This window comes from Hemicordylus capensis, chromosome 11, assembly GCF_027244095.1.
Source record: "Hemicordylus capensis ecotype Gifberg chromosome 11, rHemCap1.1.pri, whole genome shotgun sequence".
NCBI classification, from domain to species: domain Eukaryota; kingdom Metazoa; phylum Chordata; class Lepidosauria; order Squamata; family Cordylidae; genus Hemicordylus; species Hemicordylus capensis.
This window is the reverse complement of record NC_069667.1, coordinates 28,477,382-28,500,033: the sequence shown is the minus strand read 5'-3', so window position 1 is coordinate 28,500,033 and position 22,652 is coordinate 28,477,382. Positions and strand designations below refer to the sequence as shown.

The 22,652-nt window shown below is 50.3% G+C and overlaps 1 protein-coding gene across 2 annotated transcripts in view; it reads left to right on the top strand.

The window, feature by feature from the left end:
- The window catches only part of PCDH19 (protocadherin 19), a 103,802-nt gene extending 90,492 nt beyond the window's left edge, over positions 1-13,310 (top strand). For both annotated transcript variants that reach the window (XM_053274402.1, XM_053274401.1), the window contains exon 5: positions 5,799-13,310. In XM_053274402.1, the coding sequence (XP_053130377.1) occupies positions 5,799-6,391 (593 nt within the window). In that variant the 3' untranslated portion in view covers positions 6,392-13,310. The remainder of the gene's footprint in view (positions 1-5,798) is intronic.
- The last annotated feature ends 9,342 nt before the right edge of the window (positions 13,311-22,652 follow it).

Here is a 22,652-nt window from a genome sequence, read left to right as displayed (position 1 = left end):
CTCAAAGGTTGGGTAGAGCCCACCTTTCCTAGAGCGAGAAGCCCTGTTCAGCTGTTAGGCTCATGCTCACACTCCTCATCAGGGTTGGAGAGCTGGGCACGCTTCTGATCAGCAGTCATGTAAGCCCAAACGACAAGGGGGGCGGGCTGATCATGTGGGAGCCGGGAGCTCGGTGTGCCCCACCCAGAATCTCCCCCCAGCATTTTACGGAGGTTCCTCCCCAGCTCCTGCTCCTCACACGGTCACTCCCCCCCCCTCCGCCCTTGCGGTTTGTGGGTTGGGATGGGTGACGGCGTGTGGGCACGGTCTGCTCTAAGAGATCCCTCTTAGGGGAGGGGGCTGCAGCAGCTCAGTGATCGAACACTCACTTGCATGCAGAAGGGCTTGAGAGTGCTTTTAATGAAAGGCGGTATATAAAGTCAACAATAAATACATAAATAAAATTAAAAGGTCCCAGGTTGACTCCCTGGCAGTAGCATCTGCAGGCAGAGCTGGGAAAGACTCCTGCCGGAAACCCTTGGAGGAGCTGCTGCCAGTCAGCGTAGCCAGTACTAAGCCAGACACACCGATGGTCTGACTCAGCAGACGGCAGCTCCCTCTGTGCCTGTGTTCGGAGGTGCCAGCCCTAGTCTTGAAGGCAGGCTCTGGGTCTGACGACGGCTCCAGTTTCAGTCGATCTTTGCCTGTGCCCATGAGAAGCTTGAAGCCACTAGAGTTCAGGAGGGGGTCGTGTCTGGTTGGCAAGCAAGGCTTCTCTCCCCGCTCGCCCCCCTCCAGCTGCCGCCCTGCTCTTTCTTCCCCAGGGAGCTCATGATGGGTTTCTGTAATAGAGTTCTATAGACGTGCCAAAGCCAAAGGGAGCCATGCTGGGGAGGCAGCGGGGCTCCGTGCACACTGCGGGCGGCCGAACCCCGGGCAGTTCTGCCCTGAGTTGGGCTCCTGCCGGGCCCGCTGGCTGCTCCAGGCAAATGGCCTCGGTTTCGTCTCCGGTCGGTCGGGGGCCAGGCGGGCTTCTCCACCTACAGGCCCGCCTGCTTCTTCCACGCCCCCCTTGGGGCCACATGGGGCTTTGTCCTGCTGAAAGGGCTCCAGCCTCTTTTGGCCTCCCACCTTTCCACAGCAGCCTGGCCACTCCTCAGCCAGCCCCACCTGTCGGCGGAGAGCTCCAAGGCTCAGACCTTTTGGAATCGATACAGACGTGGGGTGTGTGTGTGTGTGTGTGTCGGAGGCCAGGGATGGTTATGAGCTGCTCGTGTGACAGTCCCCTGAGATGGGAACGGAGGGCTCATTGGGGCTGTTCTGTGTGCTGCTCGGAGAGGAGGCGATTCATTCCAGGGTGGCCAAGCGGGAGCTGTTTGGTCATCTCTTTCTCCCACACAGGTGGAGGGCTTGTGTTCCTCTCTCTCTTCCAGCTGTCTTTGGAAGGAGAAGAGTCGAGCTGCCAGGCCTTGGCCAGAGTTTTTTGTTAGGAAAGGCCGAAGGGTTTGCAGAGAGGTGGGGGCCAGAACCGAAACACAAGGGTGAGAACACTCAGCCTCTGCCAGTATTTTGCACAAATAGCTGGAGGCAGCAAAACCAGCATGTTAAGGGGATCCGTGTTTAGACAGCTCCTAGAACAGGCATTTGCAGCTCTGTGTGTGTGTGAGAGAGAGAGAGAGGGAGGGAGGGAGGGACAGACTTACAGCCTCCTTCTCTGAGAAGAACCAGGGGGCGTCCCAAGACCTTGGACAGCGTCTCCTAGCTGTTGCCACTCGCACAGCGGTGCGGCTGCTGTGATGGAGGGAGAAACCACTGATCTTTGGAGATGCAGGATTCCGACCAATTGGTCCCCCCCCCTCTGCTTCTCTCCCTGCTCCCTCCCCGCAACTTCCTTAAGGTTTGCTTTTCAACAAGCCAATTCCCTGTAAGTGCTAAAGCTGCTCATATTTTTTGCTGCATTGTGTTATGTGCTGAGAATTTTTATCAGCCGCCTTTTTGCGCTAGAATGTGGTGGAAATACCAATGGAGCTGAAAAGCAGAGGTTGCGTACACAGATGAACAAAGCATCCAAATGAATTGTCCTCTGATGGATGGGATGCAGACCTTGGCTGAGTTGGCATCTGGCGGGGGTTCGATATATCAGACCCGGAGGTGCGATTCCATTGCCTCTGAGCAGCATTAACTCTTCAGGGCCCTGCCTTCTCTTGCCTAGGAAGAGAGTGCTCATGAGATTAAGCCAGAAGCTGGCAAATTCAAGGCCAGAGATTTTGTGCAACAAGGGTCTACTGCAGGGGTGGGCAGGCCTGGCCTTCTAGCTGTTGTTGAACTACAACTCCCCAGCCACACTAAATTGTGACTGAGGAAGATGTGAGTTGTAGTTCATCAAGCGCTGGAGGGCCAAGTTTGCCCATCCTGGTCTACATGGGATCTGCAAAGCTGCATGAACCCAGCTTTGCAGATCCCCATGCCATTGGACTGGGTTACAACACCGCAGCTACCTGTACCTTCATCTCTGGGTTGCATTCCTTTCTTCCTGTGAATCCTTCTGATTTCAGTTCCAGGCCTTGTCGCTGGGAAAGGGAGGCCATTCAGCCTGGGACCGTGGGAAGGGCAAAGAGTTAACCCCCCCCCCGTGATTGTTCCAATCTGGATCCACCCCTCTGGCAACTGCTATTTAGGGGCCAAAAAACGAGCATATGCTTGTCGCAATGTGTAGGTTTTGGCTTTTAGTTGTTTCCATGCTGGGTTGTTTCCTGCGCCTTTCATCTTCTACTGTTGCCATGTCACTGGAGTTGTTTGATTATATGTTAGTGCTCTTAGTGCTCTTAAAGTTGGGTCCCCAGTTGTTCTTGGACTTCAACTCCCACTATCCCCCCCCCCACAGTGGCCAAAGGCTGTGGGGGTGGGGTGGGGGTTGTAGTCCAACAACATCTGGGGACCCAAGATTCAGAACCCCTGCCTCAGGGAAGCTGCCTCCCAGGGTATCCCCACAGTGGGGGATAGTGGGAGTTGTAATCCAACACTACCTGGGGACCCGTGTTAGAGAACCCCTGTGTTGGTGGTGTTATGGCTCTTAAGCGGTCTCATGAACCTGAAAGGCTGGGGAAGCAAGAGATACAGGAGGTCCTCGATATTTGGGGGGGGGGTTTCTGTTCCACGGTAAAACAGTGGTTACGGAAACCGCCAATATTGAGGCATTGAGGCAATGGGGAATTAGGGGTTAGGTTCCTGGTCACGGAGAAAAACATTGCCAAAATATCAGGGGGCGGGGACGCAGGGGGAAGCTGCCTACCGTACGTAGCTGTGCCCCCCGAGTTGCACTGTGTCCCGGAATGCCTCCGAATCGGCCCAAAATTGCCAGCTTTTCTTTCTTTTTTTAAAAAACGGAGCCAGTTTGAAGCTCTGAAACACAAAATGGTGGCTGGAAGTGACCTCCGCGGTCATTTCTGGCCACCCTGACCTGAGCATACATGAGGTCAATGTGCTCCCCCTTCGCATATGCCCAGGTTGGGTCTCTATTACCCGACCACAGGTACCCGAATCCGTGGATAACGAATCCACGGATATTGAGGTCCTCCTGTACCTATTTTTAAAGTGAGGTTTCTAAATAGAACAAAGCGACACCATTTGGTTCCCCTCTTGCAGTCGCTCCTTTGCTGCTCCAGCTCCTTTGGGTGGATACCTGGCTACTTCTGTACATGTAGGCAGTGCTGATGGGTCCTCATAGGCAGCCAGGCATCTGCAAGCATCTCTGCAGTTTTGTGGGGAATGAACAAATAAAATGAAAATGGTAAAAAAAAAAAACAAAACAAAAAAAAGAGGAGCCAGCAAAATCCGTAGCCTGGTGTGGCATTTCTGCTCGGATATCTCATGTCAAGCAAGGTTTAAAGCCCTGTGCCTTTTACCGCTGGCAAGAGGGAGAGGAAAATGCTGACTGCAAGCAGCCAGACACGCAGGCCAAACGCAGCTTAATTTATTTCCCATCGTAACTTGTTTCCCTTTAGCTTTTTGTTCTGACAGCAGCAGCAACAGCAGCAAAAATTCCAAGCGACTCCTAACCTGTTGGAGGTTGAACTTCAACCCTTTAAAACAATAATAAAAGCGAGGGGAAAAGCCATTGTGATAAAAACAGCCCTTTAAAGTGTCACTGCACAAACGTCTGCTGGTGCTTATAGAAGGCGAGGGTTGTTTATGTGGGATTAAAAACAGATGATTCCTCAGTTCTCTGGACAACTTTTCACTACAATGGGCTGCTTTGGCCGATCATAGGAAGCTGCCTTATAGCAAGTAGACCACTAGAAATGTAGCTCAGTATTTTGTACACTGACTGGCAGCAGCTTTTCCAAGGTTTTAGGCAGGAGTCCCTCTCAGCCCTACCAGTAGATGCTGCCAGGAAGAGGATGATTTGAGAGGATCAGGAATACGAATTACATTCCTCAAACGTGTGCTGTACAAAAGACGGGATGTATGAGTCTCATCAAAGACACTTGCAGGCTACCTGTCATTCAGGAGGTTCCCTGCATGGTACCAGCCCTCAGTATTAAGTGGTGGAGATCTGGCCTTGAGGCAGCAAGCACGAATTGTCCTCTTGGCTAAGCAGGCTTCACATGGGTTTGCATTTGGGTGGGTGACTGCAGCTCCATGGAAGAGCATTTGCATGCAGAAGGTTCCAAGTTCCTTCCCAGGCGGCATCTCCAGTTAGAGCAGAGAGAGACTCCTGCCTAGAAACTTAGAGAGCTGCTGCCGGTCTGTGCAGACCATGGGTGCACAACTCCAGTGCTCCGGTGGGCCGGAACCAACCCTGACATGGTGTGCGGGGGCCGAGATCCGTGTCCGGCACATTAATCATCACATTAAAAGCCAGTCATTAAGAATACTAACGAGCAGAGGTCTGGAGTCCAGGGGAAAGGCAAGAGATGGTGTCAGGGGCAGTGATCAACTGCACTTAGCCACCATGGCTGCTCATTGGCAAAACAGGCAGGATATTCCTACCAGTGCAGGTGGGGCGGGGAGGCCCCACGGGCTGGATCCACTCCCTGAACCTCATGTGGTGCAGGCCTGGTGTGGTCAATTCTGAGCCCAATGGGCCACTGGCCTGACTGTAAGCCAAGGCATTGCCATTTGGTTGGGATGTTGAGCGGCCTCCTCTCTTACCGCTCCCTAGCTCAACCCCTCCCTGAATTAAGTCCCCCCCCAGGGGAGAAGTAAATGGTTATTAAGTCCATTTAAGTCTGTGGCAAATGTGCTGTGCTGGGGGTGGAGAGGGCCAGTTACTCTCCCCCTGCTCAATAAAGAGAATCACCACATTTAAAAGGTGCCTCTTTGCCAAATTAGCCGGGGTTGATGCAGCAACCCATGACCTCTTAAGCCAGTGGTCTTTGCTGTTTTTCGAGCGGGGGCCACTTTGGCAAAACACCTCCAGTGTGGGAGCTGTTTCCCTCTGTGCACCATACTCTGCCCAGTATTGGCATTTTCCAGGGCTGGGAGGGCCATTTGAGAGAGACCGAGCCCTGTCTTAAGAGGTCTGTGGGGAACGCGCTGGGATTGGTGGCACTTCCTAGCAGTGCATGCAGGCCTGCCTTCCCAGTGGGGCAGGGGTTCAAGAGGGTTCCATTCCCCTTAAAGAAAGCCTGCCAGTGCTGGGCAAAGCATAGCACTGCACACTGGGAATGCTCGCCTCGGCATGTTGCCCGGGGACTGTGCAGAAGATTCCGCTTCAACTGGGGGCAGCACTTTGGGTTGATGGGGGTTGCCACTGGCCTCCCAGTCTGACAGTGAAGAACATTCTCTTAAGCCCTTTTCACACCTTCTCCCCACAGATCAGGGCGAGGGCTTCCATTGCCGGGAAGAGTGCCGTATCCTTGGCCATTCAGACCGCTGCTGGATGCCCCGGAACCCCGTCCCGAGCCGTGCCAAGTCCCCCGAACATGGCCGGAACGTGATGTCCCTCTCGATAGAAGCGACGGCGGTGGATACAGAGCTTTACGAAGACTGTAGCACAAAGAGAACTTTTGCGACCTTTGGCAAGGACGGGAGCGAACCTCTTCCTGAGGAGCGGGGCCCAGTCAACCCGAAGGGCAAACGGACAGTGGAGCCGTCCCTCTGCAGCCCGAAGGTCAACGGCACCGTCCGGGAGGCGGGCAACGGCTGCGAAGCAGTCAGCCCTGTCACGTCGCCCGTCCACCTGAAGAGCCCCTTGTCTAGCAAACCGTCGGTGTCCTACAACACCATGCACTGCCCGGCCAATCGCGACCTGGAGCCGTTTGTGAACAATGGCCCTTCGCGGCCCATGGAGGCAGAGCCGCGGGGCGCAGACAGTGAGAACATAATGCATGAGATTAACCCTCTTCTGCAAGAATGTAGAGAGAAAGACTCGCCCAGCGTGAAGCGGCTAAAAGACATAGTCCTCTAAGCGGCGGAGGGAGGCAAGCGACACTCCCGGACGTGTGTATTTTCTTTTTAACATCTTGCCCATGGTTCACAAATTTTGCTGTATCTAAAAGCTTTCCCTCAATGTATTGTTTATCAATGAAGCTGTTGTTACTGTGACAATCCCACTTGAACAGGCGGCAGGGGTGTGGTGTGCCCGAGCAAACCGGTGTGGTTATTTTTCTTTCCTGTTTCCTGTGCGGCGGGTTCGGGGTGGGCGGGGTGGGTGTGGCACGTTGGCAGTTCGGTTGACGGAAGTATTATCTACGATGTATTTTGAATTTCTCTATTTTTGTAACTCAAAATCTCTAATGTGAAAATCCGTTCTTTGTGAAATTGAATCTTAACACAAAAGAAAGTTCTCATTTCTGGTAACATCCAATACAGGGCTGCACAACTTTGCCCTGCCCGCTGTTTTTGGACGACAACTCCCATCATCCCTAGCTACATCCCCAATAATCAGGGAAGATGGGAATTGAAATCCAACATCTGCAACATTGTGCCACCCTGCTGCAGTACTTGTCTCGACATGCCTCCAATGTAGACCCTGGAATGAGCATCCAGGGTGACTCGGGAACACTCGGAAGACCTGAAGCTCAAGGTGGGACTGCCCCATCCTCCACGCTCACCATCTCCACATGTACATCACAGCCCCGGGGAGTTATGGCTTGTGGTGAGTGAGTTTTCTTCTTCACTCCTCAACCAGAGCCTGATTTGTACTCTTAAGATGTTGCTATTTTGCTAGGAACACCTCTGCCTTCGGAGTCTCTTTGCTGCCACATGCTTATCTGTACTATTATCGTATTTGATATTGCAAATTCCTGTATGTCTAGTGATGGAAAAGGCTTTCAAGTTTATTGGTTTCTTCTTCTTCTTTCCCCTACCCCCCCCCCAAATAATAATCTAAAACTCGGAGAAATTACAAAATGTAGAGCCAATCTTGTCAGAGCTTCTTGTTATTTTGCTGGATGATTCTCCCATGTTTCTTTCTCTGCTGCCGGGAGACAGTTCTTCCCCAGGTCTTTTAGGGGTCAGACTAGCATCTCATTTGCACTTGTTAGACGCACCGTACTAAAATTTTTATGAGATCAATTTCTTTTTCTTTCCCCCCTGCAATCTCATGGAAAGATGTGGCCTTGTTTCTCCGGCACCGCTCTTGGTTCCCAGGTATAGATCCAGATATATTTATCTGGAAGCCAGGCCAATGGAAATAGCTGAGGCCTGATTGATATGTGCTGTGGGTCCCTGGCTTATGGAAGCATCCCATGTGCTCCCAGTCGTGTTTGAAAGCACTTTCCACATATGGCAGTGAGCCACATGTGGCAGGGGAACCATTCGTGGGCCAGGTGCCAATGGTATGCCAACACTGCTCATGAATGAACCACATGCATTTAAGCATGACAGGGCACATGCAGGGTGCTTCTGGAGGTAAGGAACTTTACCTGTGGCCAGGGATCCACCAATATAGGCTCCGCTCACTCGCCAGCCATGATTTGTGGTGACCACCGATCCTTTCTCTTCCCTCAGATCTTTTCCTGGCACACCAGCAGCGGGCTTAGGAGAGAAATGACAGGAATGGCTTCTGTCCTTTGCCCTGGGAGAGAGAGATGGTCAGAAAGAGAGGGAGCCCCGATCTCCTGCTGCTCAGAAGGGTTTCCTGCTGTTTCTTACCTTTGCAAAGATGGCAGTGGGGAGGAGTCCTGTGGGGCGTAGACCTGTATGGTCCCCTGCAGGGGTGTAGACTTCTCAATTTCCCCTGGGGGGGCGGCGGGCATGGGGCACATGGAAGGAGAGGTCTTGTGGTAGCAAGCATGAATTCTCCCCTTTGCTAAGCAGGGTCTGCCCTGGTTTGCATTGAATGGGAGACTACATGTGAGCACTGTAAGATATCCCCCTGAGGGGATGGGGTTGCTCTGGGCACAGCACCCGCATGCATAGAGCACCACCAGCTTTGCTCCTTGTTCTATTACTTCTAATCAGAGAATTGTAGAGCGAAGGGGCCCCGAGAGCAGCCATGCCTCCTGAGAACTTGCTGAGCTGCTACAAAGACACCACAGGCCTGACTATCTTGTTCAGCTGACTGATGAACCTGAGCAGGAGAGCTTGCTGATGCTACCTGGCAGCCAGCGGCAGTGGGGTGGGTGGGCAGGGGGGCGGGGAGGCAGCACTGCCTCTCCCAGGAAAGTCCGGAGGGGTCTTGAGCTCCCACAAAGTTTACACCCCTAGTCCCTGGGCTTCCTCTCACTGCCGAGCTGGCAAGTGGATTTATCGATCTCTGCCCATGGCCCACATCCCGTGTAAACAGGGCCCGGGGTTACAAGTTTGCATTTCCCTTGGCTGCATTGTTCCTAAGCCAGCTTTTGCTAATCCTAATCAGAGGGGCACCTTGTGGCTCTTTGTCCATAGGGTTAGTCCTGGTTTCCCTAAACTTCTGATGCACAAAACACGCTTGGTTTTTGTTTGTGTTGGGTGTGAATTAAAATTGGACCCCATTCCTCGCTCTCACACCCCAAAAGATCCACGTTTGGCAGAGAAAGAGGATGCTACCCGGACTCTCTCTTCTGGGCATGGTTCCTGATTGGGAGGAGCTGAGCCCGGGAGCAGGGACTCCAGCAGCGATGCAGTGGGGAACGGGTTCCTCTTGGCTCTCTGCATTGGCATTGATGGGTTGAGCCGAGCCCACCCGCTGCAGAAACATGAGAGAAGGAAGCTGGAGGACGTCAGAGAGATCAGTCCTGCAGCGGTGTGGGGCGCAATGCATAAGCCCTTTGGGCTCACGGAGCCTTTAATTATTTCTTGAGTTGGTTTCTTGTGGCCACTAGCAGTCCTCTCCTGGCGTCTCAAAGGGTTAGGGAGTTTTTGAACTTTCTAGATGACCAGCTTGCCATGACCAGTGGGGGAAAGAAGGAAGCAAGCACCTGGACGTGGAGCAGTTGGGTGAACCATCCCTTGGCAGATGAGAGCACAAAAATGTGAGTAGGATCCAAAGAGCACGTAGAGAAGGAAGGCACCTGCTCATGCTGCTTCACACAGGCTTGTGCAAGAGCTTGTCTGGGAATTCCTGCAGGGCTCTATTTGGTATAGGGGATGGAGCTGTACTTCACTTTCCTAGGAACAGAGGAAGCTGCCTTATACCGAGTCAGACCATTGGTCCATCTCGCTCAGGATTCTTGACACTGACTGGCAGTGGCTCTCCAGGGTTTCAGACCAGAGTCTTTCCCAGCTGGAGATGCTTCCAGGGATTGAACCTGGGACCTTCTGCATGCAAAGCTGACGCTCTACCACTGAGCTGTAGCCCCATCCATAACAATGGCTTACATAGATCTCCCAAGCAGGCACTGACCACACCAAGACCTGTTGAGTTTCATCAAGGTGGCTGGCTGGTGTGCCCTTCGACTATGCTCTGGGAACTAGAATCTTTGTCATGCAAAATTCCAGTGAGCCCTCCTGTGAGAGGAAGACACCTTCTGTGTGTGTGTGAGCAGAAGGGCACCTTTGGATCCAATCCGTTGTGTCTCTGTCTGTGCATGCTCACTGGGTAAGTTTTCAAGGGTCTCTGCTCCTTCTGCTTCCTCTGTGAAGGAGAGAGAGAGAGTAAGCAATAGAAAATGTATATTGAAGAACAACAGACAGACAAACAGACAGGTAAACGACAATGTTGTTCCTTTGAATGTGCCTTCCGTTCGAAGAAAACAGATCATTATTTTCTCCCATAACTGTTATCTGTTTTGCACGGCTACACATTTGTACATCTGCTATTGTGGGTTTTTCCTCCCACAAAGATATTAGACCCCCTCCCATAAGATAATTTTTTATAAAAGGAGAGACACATTTCACTAAAATGAATAGGAACACCCCCCCCCCACACACACTGGATAATTTCTCAGACTGTTGTGATTGTTCTTGTTATTAACCCTACATTTGATAGATTTTTTTCTGCCCTGGAACCTGCTCATTAGGGCCCCTGAGAGCTCAGAGATCACTAGGAAGGAAATATATTGCTGTTTCAACACTTGCTCTGCCAATCAGCAGAAAATAATGGTTTCTAGAGAAACAATCTTCTTGGCGCCAACCTATCTTGATAAAATTTTTTAGTCACTTTTGATTTATTTAAATTAAAAAATGGTGGCAGGAAAACAGCTTTTGCTCTTTATCGTCCTAGAAATCAAATAAGCTGGAGTAATTTTTTTTTCCCTGAGAAAAAAAAGTGGAGAAAATGGATCTGGCTCGGCAGTCTGGTGTTTGTGTGTGCAGTTCTTTAATTTATGGATTGCCAGGATGTTTTATTTGTGCAGTAATTTGAATGCCTTCTTTTTGTTTTGAAGAAAAGGAGTTTGCTAGGAAAGCACGCCTGCTTTAATAGCTGTAAATTACTGGCCCCTGGATGGAAAGGCAAGTCAGAGGTGCCACGGGCGGGCGCCGGGGAGACAAAGGTCAGTGGGATGCCGGGGAAGCAAGCAAAGGAAGTGCTCACTGGCTGGGAGAGGAGGACAGGCAACTACCTTGCCCAGCTGGCCACCAGCCTTCTCACCAGCTGGGTGCTTCTTTTCTCTCCCTCCCTCCTAGAAAAGGAGAGGAAGGAATCACCTGGCTTGCGAACAAACCGCTTGCCAGCTGGGAGAGGGTGAGAGGCAGTGCATCCGTGCACCAGTGCTGACCATGCCTCTGATGCTGCCTCCTCAAGGGTAGGGTTGGCATGGCGGGGGGTCCTGCCAAGGCAGGTGGTGGATTGAACGATCATGTGTGACGCTAGTGGGAGCCGGAGCTCTCTTCTCCAAGACACACACCTGACTGCAGGGGGCAGACAGCATGGACCAACACTGGTCTGGACCACACAAGAGCACATTGCGGGATGTTGCACAGAAAGCTATAAATATGTTCTACCAGCTCCGTCCTTTTTAGCAACGCCATTCCTGAAAACCCTCCAAATGCCATTTCAAAGGCTGGCTTCCATCTTTGGGGTCCTCTCTATCAGATAGATGGGCCAGGCTCTAGCTAGGCAGAGCCTTAGCACTTGCACATCATGATGGCTGGTGCCCTTGCCTTGGATGGTCCCAGTCACCTGTTTGGGGTGGGTGGGAGACTTTCTGCTCTTCCTTCAGCACCATCAGTGCCAACTGTGTCTGCCACCCTCTTAATTGTGGCTGCACTCATCAGGGATGATGCAGTGAGCAGGGATTTTTCCACAAGAAAAATGTGAGCCACACGCCTACCAAAGTGGGAGCCACTCACATAAATTCACACGCCTCAATTTAGCCATTTTCTTTCAGGGCTCTAATGCACATAGGAAGCCCCCCACCAGCACAGCAAGGGATTCCTCATTCACTTCCGTGGAAGGCATAACTTTGTGTCGGCCAATTCCTTTGGAATGAATGAGCCAGCTGCTGCTGCATACAGGAGCTCCGCATGTACACTGGAGAGCGTGCAGCGCTCTGGACTCCGGTGTCTGCGTCTCACTTGAACCATCCATGCTGTTATTGGAGGCAGGACGACAAGTGTCTTTTACCAGTTCCATTTCCCTGTCATTTCAATGGAGGAGTGTTATTTTAACATTCTGGTTCAGCTTCCTCCCCCCCACCTACAAAATCTTTCCAGCTGTCACATTTACTTTGCTTACCTATTGAATCAGGTTAGTATTTTCTGCCAGGTATAATAAGGATTTGATTTCCAGCAATGCTGGAAATATGCGCAGTTGTAATCTAATCAATGCCTATTCTTTGAAAATCCAGCTCCAAAGATAGTATAACATGAATGAAATTATGGATTGCTCTTTCCAGAAAAAAACAAAACCTTATTCTTTGCCTATCCAATGCACCAAACCTGTCAAATTGTATTTTTTCCTCCCATGAAAACCCAGGGTTTTTTTGGTTTGAGTAAAATTGACAAAGATGGTGGCCTTTGAAGGGTTGGTAAAATGCAATCGGTGGTGGGACTGAGCATGAGCATTTAATGTATTTTCAAGACAAAGCTATTGCTGCCCCCCCAACAATTTATTGTGAAGCTGGAAAAGTGAATTACGTTTAGCATTCCCCGCCCCCCACTCCTAGTAAACAAGTTGTTAAGAACACATTCTCCTATTAATATGTTGAGATTACTCTTGGAGAGGAAAAAAACAAGAAAGAAACTATTTACAAATGGAAACTCATTTGTCGATCAATGGGGAGAATTGATTATCGTGTTAGTACGGCTGCGTTTGCAGCTTTTGATAATCCTTGACCCAGTGTTCAAGTTGTGTTAACTTTAGCGGAGGAACCCAACAAATGTTGCCGTGGTATTGGTGAAAAATGGATTTGTTACTGGCATCAGCTGATGTTCAGCTGATTCAAGCTGGGATCTTGTAATCTTTATGACAAAGAATTTGCCTGGCGCAAGTTTTTCCAGCAACGGAGGGCGCTAATCAAATGCGAAAAGCCTCAACAAGCAGAGTCCTTCAGCAACAGCTAGGTGAAAAAGAGACACATCCTGGTGATATAGACACTGTTTTACCTGCAAAACGGAGGAAAAAGATTTCTGTGGAATTTGAATACTTGTGGTTTCCTCGCGGTCGTCCCTGTTGCTGGTAATACGAAGAGCAAAACTTGTTGTATATGCTGATCTGTATGTTATGTACATTTTCACAGTGATTGAATCATTGTAAACAGGGGAAAAAAAGAAAAAAAAAGAATCACCATGTGGTCTATTTTATGAAGATGATAAAGCAGCTTTATTAAATTATTACAACTCCGTTTCAAAAGAATGGTGTACCTGCCACGTAGTTTTTGTTCTTTAAAAAAAAAAAAACTGATGCAAACTTTGTTTTCCCCACTTTGATGTGATTTTTATTTCTCTGCTTCAAGGATCTAATGCATTTTAGTATTAAAGGCAATTATTGAATAAAAATGGAAAATAAGTGTTTGGTTAAAGATGCCTATGTGGGTTTGCTTGTCAACTGAAAGAGAGTTGTGTCTGCAGCTCAAATCCACTTCCTGGGTTGGAATGAAAGGCAACTTGACAGATGGGTCGGCCCAATGCAGATGGGCTCCTTGCCAGTTCTGAGTGCGGCCTTTGAAGAAGGAGATTGATCAACTAGAAGGGACTCAGAGGAGGGCAGCTGGGACTGGAAGCCAAGTCCTGTTAGGAACGGTGGAAGGAGCCTGAGAAGAGAAGACGAAGGGGAGAGACAACCGCCTCCTTCAAATATCTGAAAGGCTGTCCCATAGAAAAAGCAACCAAAGAACAGGATTAGGATGACTGGGATGAAATTACAAGGAAGTCGATTTAGGCTAGACTTGTGATGGTAACTATTTTCCAAGCAGGAGCTGCTAAAAAGCACCCTTCAGTGTCGGAGTCTTTCCCCATTGCACTGACCTCCAGGCCGTGCTGTGCTTTGCCCTTGAAAGAGAAGAGAGCCCTCTCTTAAGAGCTGTAGGAGGAAAGCCCTGGGAAGGGCTACACTTCCCAGCAGCACGCAGTGCATGCCTTCCAAGGTGGTGCAGGGGCTCAAGAGGGCTCCCCTTCCCCTAAAGCAACCTCACTGGTGCTGGGCAAGGGCTAGGAATATAGGAACATAGGCAGTTGCCATAGACTGAGTCAGACCATTGGTCTGTCTAGCTCAGTATTGTCTTCACAGACTGGCAGCGGCTTCTCCAAGGTTGCAGGCAGGAGTCTCTCTCAGCTCAGTCTTGGAGATGCTGCCAGGGAGGGAACTTGGAGCCCCTAGATGCTCTTCCCAGAGAGGCTCCATCCCCTAAGGAGGGGAATCTCTTCCAGGGCTTGCTATAGGGCTAGCACTGGCCATCTCCACATGGGAGACTGTGCCGAGTATTCCGCTTCAACCAGAGCATCGTACAGATGCAATAAGCAATTGGTCCAGGAGCTGCACTTGGAGTTGATGGGGGCCACCACTGGTCATACAACGAAGAACACGGGGCTAGAGAGTGAGAGGCCGGAAGTCCAGCTCCCAAGGAGTGTGCACTCCTGGCAAACATGGCGCAAGAACCCACCCCAGTCTGATTTCTGGCTGGACTTCCCAACTCCCACCTGGCATTCTCCATCCAACCTCAGCTTGAGGTTGCCGATGTCAGGCAGAAGGAAGAAAGCCCATCCGCCAGTGGGAAATGGGCTTGGGCAGGTTCAGACGACAGGCCTGTCGGGATTGCCTGCTCCTTAGAAACAGGACTTGTGGCAGATCACGTGAAGCTCCTAACCTCTGCCGTGCCCAGCGGTGGGCTCTCCTCCCTTGCTGGCGGCTTTCAAGCAGAGACTGGATGGCCACTTGCGAGGGGCCTGATCCCATGTCCTGCATTGAGTAGCGGCAGCAGGTGGTGGGCTAGAAGGACTGCCAGGTCCCTTCGCACTCTGCGTCCCGCCCGTCTGGATTGGGCTCCCATGCTCTTGTACACAGCAGAAACAACAGCTCCTGTCCTGCCCCCCCCCCAGTCCCACAGATCAAACAAGAACAGGTCTTGAGTGGTATCATTTCACTCTCATAGCTATTTTCATTGAAGCACCTTTGTGCCTCCTTTGTGCCTCCTGTTCTCCATCCCGCTGCTCCAATCCCCATCTCAATGTGGGATTGACAGTTCAATTGATTTACACACACACACACACACACACACACACACACACATTTTCCAATGTGTTCAAAGTAGCTTATAACAGGGGAGAGAGAATGCAACATCCTTCAGTCATAAAATCAGGTATAACAAAATATTTATAGTTATATCTATCTATATTTATACATCTTATTTATTTATTATTTCTCTGTGTGAACCGCCCTGAGCAATTGTTGGAAGGGTGGTATAGAAATCGAATAAGTAAGTAAGTAAATGTATCTCAGGCAGTCAAAAGCTTCCCTCAAAAGAGCGAAATCCCAAAGCCCAGACAAACCAAAGAAGGTTTTCAGTTTAGATCTTTAAAATGACTAAGGTTTAGAAGAAAAAATAAATGATGAAGATTAGTCATGACTAAGACTAAATGACTAAAAATGAGACATGATAGAAGATCATAAAGTGATGCATGGGGTGGAGCAAGTGGCGGGAGAGAAGTTCTTCTCGCTCTTCCATCATCTGATAGAATTGATGGCAGTTGATGCAGACAAAGGACTTCTTTGCACAGCACATCACAGATGCATGGCACTCAAGACGAAGTCGTGACCAATTGCACACAGCTTTAAAGGGAAAAGCGGAGGCCTCACAACTCCCAACAGCTGTGATTCCTAGTTGGAGCCTCCATGTTCAGAATTAGTATAACACTGAATATCAGTTTCTGGAGAGGAAAAGTGAGGTAGGACTGCTGCTTTCCTGTCCTGCTTTTGGGCTACCTGGTGGCACACTGAGAGCCAGCGTGAAGTAGTGGTTAGAGTGCTGGACTAGGACTAGGACTAGACCAAAAGTCTTGGTCCCAAGAAGGACCAGCCAGATACCTCTGGGAGGCCCACAGCTTGTGTGTGAATGCAAGACAGCGGGAAGGGTGGCAGAGGGAGAGAGGAGCCCTGTCCAGGCACCATGTTGCGTGTGCATACAGATGCCTGCACATCTGTTTGTGTGAATGACTGTGCATGCGTTCACTGTAAGTAGTACCAGTCTCATCACATGCAGTATAGTCATGGGGACGACTGTACATGCATTGCACATAAGGAGTGACTAATGGTGTATGTGCAGAGATCTTTATGTGTGTACACTGTACGTAGGCTGTATGTGTGTTGAACACAATGTGTGAATAAGGCAATGGCCTCTAAGGTATGTGGCTCATGTAGAGCTTAATAGGTTGAAATAATAAAGGACAGATGGCTGAACTGTGGCCTGCCGGTTTGTTCTGACCCCATGTTTGATGGTGTATTGCTGGCGTTCCCAACCTCGAGTCCCCAGATATTGTTGGACTGCAACACCCATCATCCTGTCATAACTGCCTTTTGTGATAGTGGCAGGGGATGATGGGAGTTATAGACCAACAACAGCTGGGGGCCCACGGTTGGGGACCCCGGGCATACAGCACAGAGGAGTGATAGAATCTTTGGGTAAAGGGCTTATAATCGAGTGTAGCATCTATTCCATATGTATTGTTACACTTGAACCCTATTTTCCTCCCATGTTGAAATTTAGTCTCTTTAGCCCTGTCCCTGTTCAGGTGAGAAAGACGGGATATGGAAGAGAGGCCAGGGAATAACCACGAATCATGGGGTGGGCTGGTCTAAAAGACACCGGAGGGCTGAGGCGGGAGTCTGCAAAGTGTCCAACCTCTCCCATTGGCCCGCTTTCTTCTTTTGAATGTAGGCACCAAAATTTGACCCCTAAATAGCAGAATCAAAGTTTACCATCACAATGAGAAATTTGCCCATTTTGACGGATTGAATGAAAGTACGATACGTTTTGCTCGACTCGGTTGCGAGACATCGATCAGAGAGTTGTCAAACAGCGACTGCAGCCTTTGACAGTATCTGATAGATGGCTTGCAATAGAATTTAGCAAAACGTTGGCTGACAGTTGCTGTCAAATGCTGACGGCAATGGCAGAAAATCTTTAGATGTCAAATGCTGAATACAAAATATGGGCCCAATATTCACATGTCCAGACAGTTTTCACTATCAGAATTCACTGAGGAGAATTTTGGAGGGCAAAGTCAAGGCCGTGAGGGGAAATCAGCTAACCGGTCAATGGCGATTCTCATAACCAGTTTTGAAGCCAATTAGTTTCCCCTTGTGTGTGTTTAACTTAAAAAGCAGGACCACTGCTTATGGGGGGCCATTTAATCCATGGAGGCCCCCTTAGCTTCTGTTTTTGGGAGGCTGCAGGGTGGGCTGGGCTGGGGCTGAAACCAGATGGGGATCTGAAAGTGGGGCTTGTGGATCTCATTCAGAGGCCCTTGACCTCCCCCCACCCCCGTTAGGAGAGCACTGCTGGGACTAGCCCCCATCTGGGCCAGTTTTGTCATGTGGGCAACCGAGTCCTTCTCCAGCCAGTCACCTGAAGCTGGCCAAAACACAAGACCCTTCCCTCTGCTCTGCTGCAGCACCCAAGTCTTACAGTCCTTGAGCAAGACACACAAATTTTGGGCTATTGTTACCATCTCAGGGGACCAATGCGCAAAGTGGTTTTTGGCAATGTCCCCCCACCCCCCGACCCCCAGTGGAAAATAGCCAATAGCATCATTGCACTTATAGCTTTCTCTGTGGGAATCACCCCTTCTTTATCCCTACCCCATAAACAATTTTGGTAAAATTGCAGTCATTTCTGCAAGGGTGAAAGAGTCACGGTTAGGATAACTATGAACAAATGGCTGTACCTTGAGCAATCTTTGAAGAATATTCCTGCCCATTTCATTTCACTTCCATCGATCTAGAAGCAGGCAAACAGAGTTGGATCGGGTTGGAGATCTCCCATGGCTCGTTTGCCCGGAATCGGGCCTTTCCGCCTGCTACGGAGCCCTTGCTTGCCATCAGCACAGAGCTGTCTGAAATGTCAGCCCTATGATATCTTTCCCCTCCCGGTTTCCTGGCCAGCTGTCAACAGCCGGTGTCTCTTCTGGTGCATTTCAGGAGCTCCCGGTGTCTTAAAACGGTGGTGTGCTTAGATGATAATCATGTTGGTATTGAAGTTTGCATAAATAACAGCCCCGGGGGATGCAGCTTAGGTGAGACGGGTGATTTATAGACCTCCACGAACAAAAGAATCCTGGAGTCAGGCGCTGGTCAGGAGTAATGTGCTAAACGTTATTCCTTTCAAGGACGGCAGCTCCATAAAAGTCAGGGCTTGATCCTGACGCTGAAGTCAAGTTGGCTTGGCTCCATTAGAAGCAAGAGATTTCTGCCGATTTGTGCCATACTTCTAATGGGTGCATGATCTATACCATCCACAGCTCACAAGTGCATAGAAATACAGTCAATGTTTACTGGAAAATCTTTAGATTTCATATTTTCAATTACATCCTCAGATATATCAAAGTTCTACGAGGCGCAGGGTCATTCGTAAAGGCAAAACGTGTGTTGCGGAAACTGCCTAGAGAGTGAAGCATTTCAGTGACACAGGAATGTCGGGAATGGCTTTCTATCGAGTCAGACCCTGGGTTCATCGGGCTCAGTATGGTCTACACTGACGGGCAGGAGTCCCTCCCAGCCCTACCTGGAGATGCTGCCAGGACTCGAACCTGGAGCTTTCTGCATACAAAGCAGATGCTCAGCCTCTGAGCTGTGACCCCATACCCAAGGACCCAGATCCACTTCTGAATGCGGGGGGGTCTATTTTACGTCTAGCAGAGCCACGGAGCCTCTCTGAAGCTGGGAGCCAACCGGAGGCAGCTGACTGCTGCTGCAGCATCAGGCAGAAAGGGACGGGCTGGTTCACCACCTGCAGGGTTCAGCACCAGGACTGCCACAGACGGCAACGACTTGCCAATGGGGTGACTTCATGATGAGCATGTCAGACCAGGCCTGGGGAAACCTGGGTTCCGATTCCCACTGTGTGCCAGTCCCTGTCGTCCTGTCCAGATATCATGTTGTCGCTGTACACACAGATGGGTTTGTGTGTGGATGAACTGGGGCACAAGGAGGGTCCTGTTGTACCTGCATCCAACATAACATGCAAATGACTAGACCTGCCTACTAATCTGTACTTCTGTACACTGTACCCAGGTTCAGTACATCATGTGTGAATGTTGCTCTCTGTCCATCCTACCTCACAGTTGCTGTGTGAGGCCAAAATGAGTGGAGAAGAAAGGCCAGTTGTCTGAATAAGTTTGAACATGTCAAGCAAGCTTCATTAATAAGCTAAATAAGCCAACAACATCAGTTATCTTACCTTCATAAGTATTTAATGCATAGCAAAATCCCAGCTCCTCAAATAATATTGTTTGCAACCCCTTTGTTTCCCCAAGCCACTTGTTCCAATTGATTGTAAGGTTCTTGGGGCAAAGACCTGCCATCACCTTGTTAATCTGTAAAGCATTGTGTGCTTGGATGATATCCTAATAGTGTTATTTCCATCTGACTGCCACCCTGTTTAATACAGTGGGGTCTGAGTCTTTCTCTTCGATATGCAACTATTTATAACAACTCACTGAAAAAGCCCACTGCGTACATCTTAGAGGGATGTTTTGTTTCTGTTTTTAAATAAAAAGAACACAACTCCTCTGTGAATAGTTTCTAGTTCTGCTGTGACTGTGCAGGCCCCTGAGGAGATAACAGAGGGTCAACCACCCACAGGGGCTTCTGCTGTAAAACCAAAACTGTCCTCCCAGTCCTGACACATGACCCACTCATCCCGAGGCCCACCTCCAGGCTTGCCTCTTCAAGAGCCAGTAGGCAGCACTGCCTCTAAACCTGCTGCCTACATTTTGAAAAACCCACAATGGTTGGCCCTGTGTGTTCTCATCTGGGTTTTCATGAAGAGGGATGCTTCATCACTGGGGTGCCAAAGTGGCATGGCAAACCGAGTGCAATAGCTGAATTACGGTTCAGACAAAAATGTCGCTGGATAACATTCTAAAAAAAGAAAAAAGAAAATCTAAACCCTTCTGCAGGGAGACACAAAGCTCTCTAGGCTTGGCCATGCAATCATTAACCGAGTAGGACAAGGGTCCCACCCAGTTTTGGGAGCTCTGCTCGCTCCGGGCTTTGGATCATGCGCCTGTAAAAAGAGATGCTCCTGCTTAGCCAGGCTTCTGCTCTAATGAAACTCAATGTTTAATTGAGTTTAATTAATTTTAATGTTGCTTCCAGATTCCAAAACAGATTTGCAGGCTGTTTTATCTGTTTGTAAACTACGTGGAGACTTTTGTATTAGCTGGTGAATAAATGTATTAAATAAACACATCGCACAGGGATGGCAAATTTCCCTACGCCGGGTTCGTCTGAATGTTCGTCCCTACAAAATACCAGGCCTGAGTTAGGGCAGTTCTTGACTCCCGGTATGATCTGAGCCACTGTGTTGGCCTGCTGACTCCTTTCCTCTGAGCAAGTGGATTGTGTCAGCAAAATGCTCTGGACCCCAACGGCCTTTATGTATTCCCTTTCCCCGCTTCTGTCTCTTTTCCAGGTGAGGTTTACAGTGCAGAGGGCAAGCGGCTTGTGATAATCAGATTCCACTCAGGTGCCAGCTGGTGGGGCCGCCTGATAATCTGGTTGGATGCCCCCCACCCCCCCCACACACAGCTGGCCTGCAGTCTGGGGAGGGAAGGGGTCAGGGGTCAGGGCCCTGCTTGGAAAACCAGCCAGGCTCAGGAAGAGACGGACACCCACCCCCGCCCCTCAGTTTGGAACAGCACACAGCCAGGTTTCTGTCAATGGGTACTCCGTGGGGGCCTCCACTTTCCGGGCATTTCTACCACTCTCCCCTCCCCAGTCATGGCTGTTTTGCAAACTGCAGTGGCTTCGAAATGCTGATACGACGCCAACCTTGTGACCCTGGGAGATGGGGGCCCATACCTTGCCCGGCATTGAAATATGCCTATCAGCTGTCCCAGGTGCATCACTCAATATCTATCAGAGACACTCTCAGCAAGCCAATAAGCTTTCTCCTATCCCTGCAGGGCAATGACCTCTTTCTGTTCAGCCTCTGCCTTGTATATGAAGCATTGCCTGAGACAGCAGCAAGTCTTTTGCCAGTACTACACTTTGGTGCAAGTGCTGAGTGATACTTGGGGGTGGCAGGAGGCATTGCTCAGTGGCAGAAGCACGGCATCTGATGCACGCAGAGGGCGCCCAGGGTCACTCCCTGGCAGCATCTCCAGGTAGGACTGAGGAACATTCCTGCCTGCAGCCCTGGAGAGCTGCTGCCGGTCAGTGCAGACCATGCTGAGCTAGATGGACCAATGGTCTGACTCAGTAGGCAGCTGCCATAAGATAGTCCCCTTGCTGGGGATTGAACCTGGGACCTTCTGAATGCAAGGTAGATGCTCTGAACGACAGCCCCATCATCTAAGACAGCGCCCGCGTGTCGTCACCCATCCAAATGCAAACCAGGGTAGAGGCCTGCTTAGCAAAGGGGACCAGTCAAGCTTGCTACTTCAAGACCAGCTCAGTTAACACTGTATAATCAATAATATCAGTTATAAGGGCATTATTAGGGACTTCAAGGCTTCTTTAGGAATGCGTGAGGAGTGAAACTGGAGCTGTTGTCTCAAGGGGGAGGCTGGCGACATTCTCCTTTGGAGGCTTTCCCAGTCAGCCGGGAAGCTCTTGACTTCTGCCTCCCCAGGCAGCTGCTTGTATTGGCTGCCCTGGCTCTGGAACGGGACTTTCCCCCTCTGGGCTGGAGCTGCTCCGAGAAGGACTTTCCCCGGCTTTCATGTCCTGCGGCTCGGCTGCCACGGAAAGCTAGCCGGGGCCACCTGCGGAGCTCCACTCAGTCAAGTCTTGAGGTCTCCACGTCACACCGACTGGCCGTGCAGCTCCATCGCAGACCCTCAGATCCTCCCTGCTAGACCCGGGACAAAGCGGAGGCAGCCGCCCACCCTGCAGATCAGACAGAAGCAGCCGTGCATTGATCCAGGTCGCCCTGAGAAGATGCTGCAGAGCTTTGAAAGGGAAGAAGACACAAAGTCTGAGCTTGATCCAGCTGGAAGCCCAGAGATGCAAGGCAGGAGAGTCAGAACAAGCTTTTCACAAGCGAGGCACCTGTGGATAGGCCCTGCTGGCAGAAGCAAGGGATGACGACGGAGAGCCAGTTTCGTGGCCTGGTTAGAGTGCTGGACTAGGACTGGGGAGACACCAGTTCAAATCCCCACTCAGCCATGAAACTCACTGGGCCACTCTGGGCCACTCACTTCTCCCTCAGCTTAACCCACCTCACAGGGCTGTTGTGAGGATCATCATAACCACGTACACCTCTCTGAGCTCCTTGGGGGAAAAGCAGGATAGACAGCAAATGTATAAATAAATATCTACAATACGACTTGAACACTTTGGGCTCTCTCTAGCTCGAGTGCTTGCAGCTGATGAAGATACACCGAGTTCTTGGAGACACACACGGATGTAGGAATGTGGCTGTCGATGTGGAGCCCCAGCAGAGTCCCAGAACGGGAAAGCTACTCAGGTCAGGCAATGGGATTTCTCGCGTGTAACTTTCTAATCCTGAAGAGCAAAAGGCCAAGTGTATCCTGATTTTCTTCCCCCAAATGTTGGAGGGTCTGGGCTTAGCTCATCTGTTTCAGTAATCAGGAATCATGTGCTCTGTAGACCTTTTATGGCCAATTTCCATTTGTGGCATGCGGCATTCACATGTGACACTTCCCTAGGTGCTGGGCCACCCCCCCAGACATCGTATGCCCCA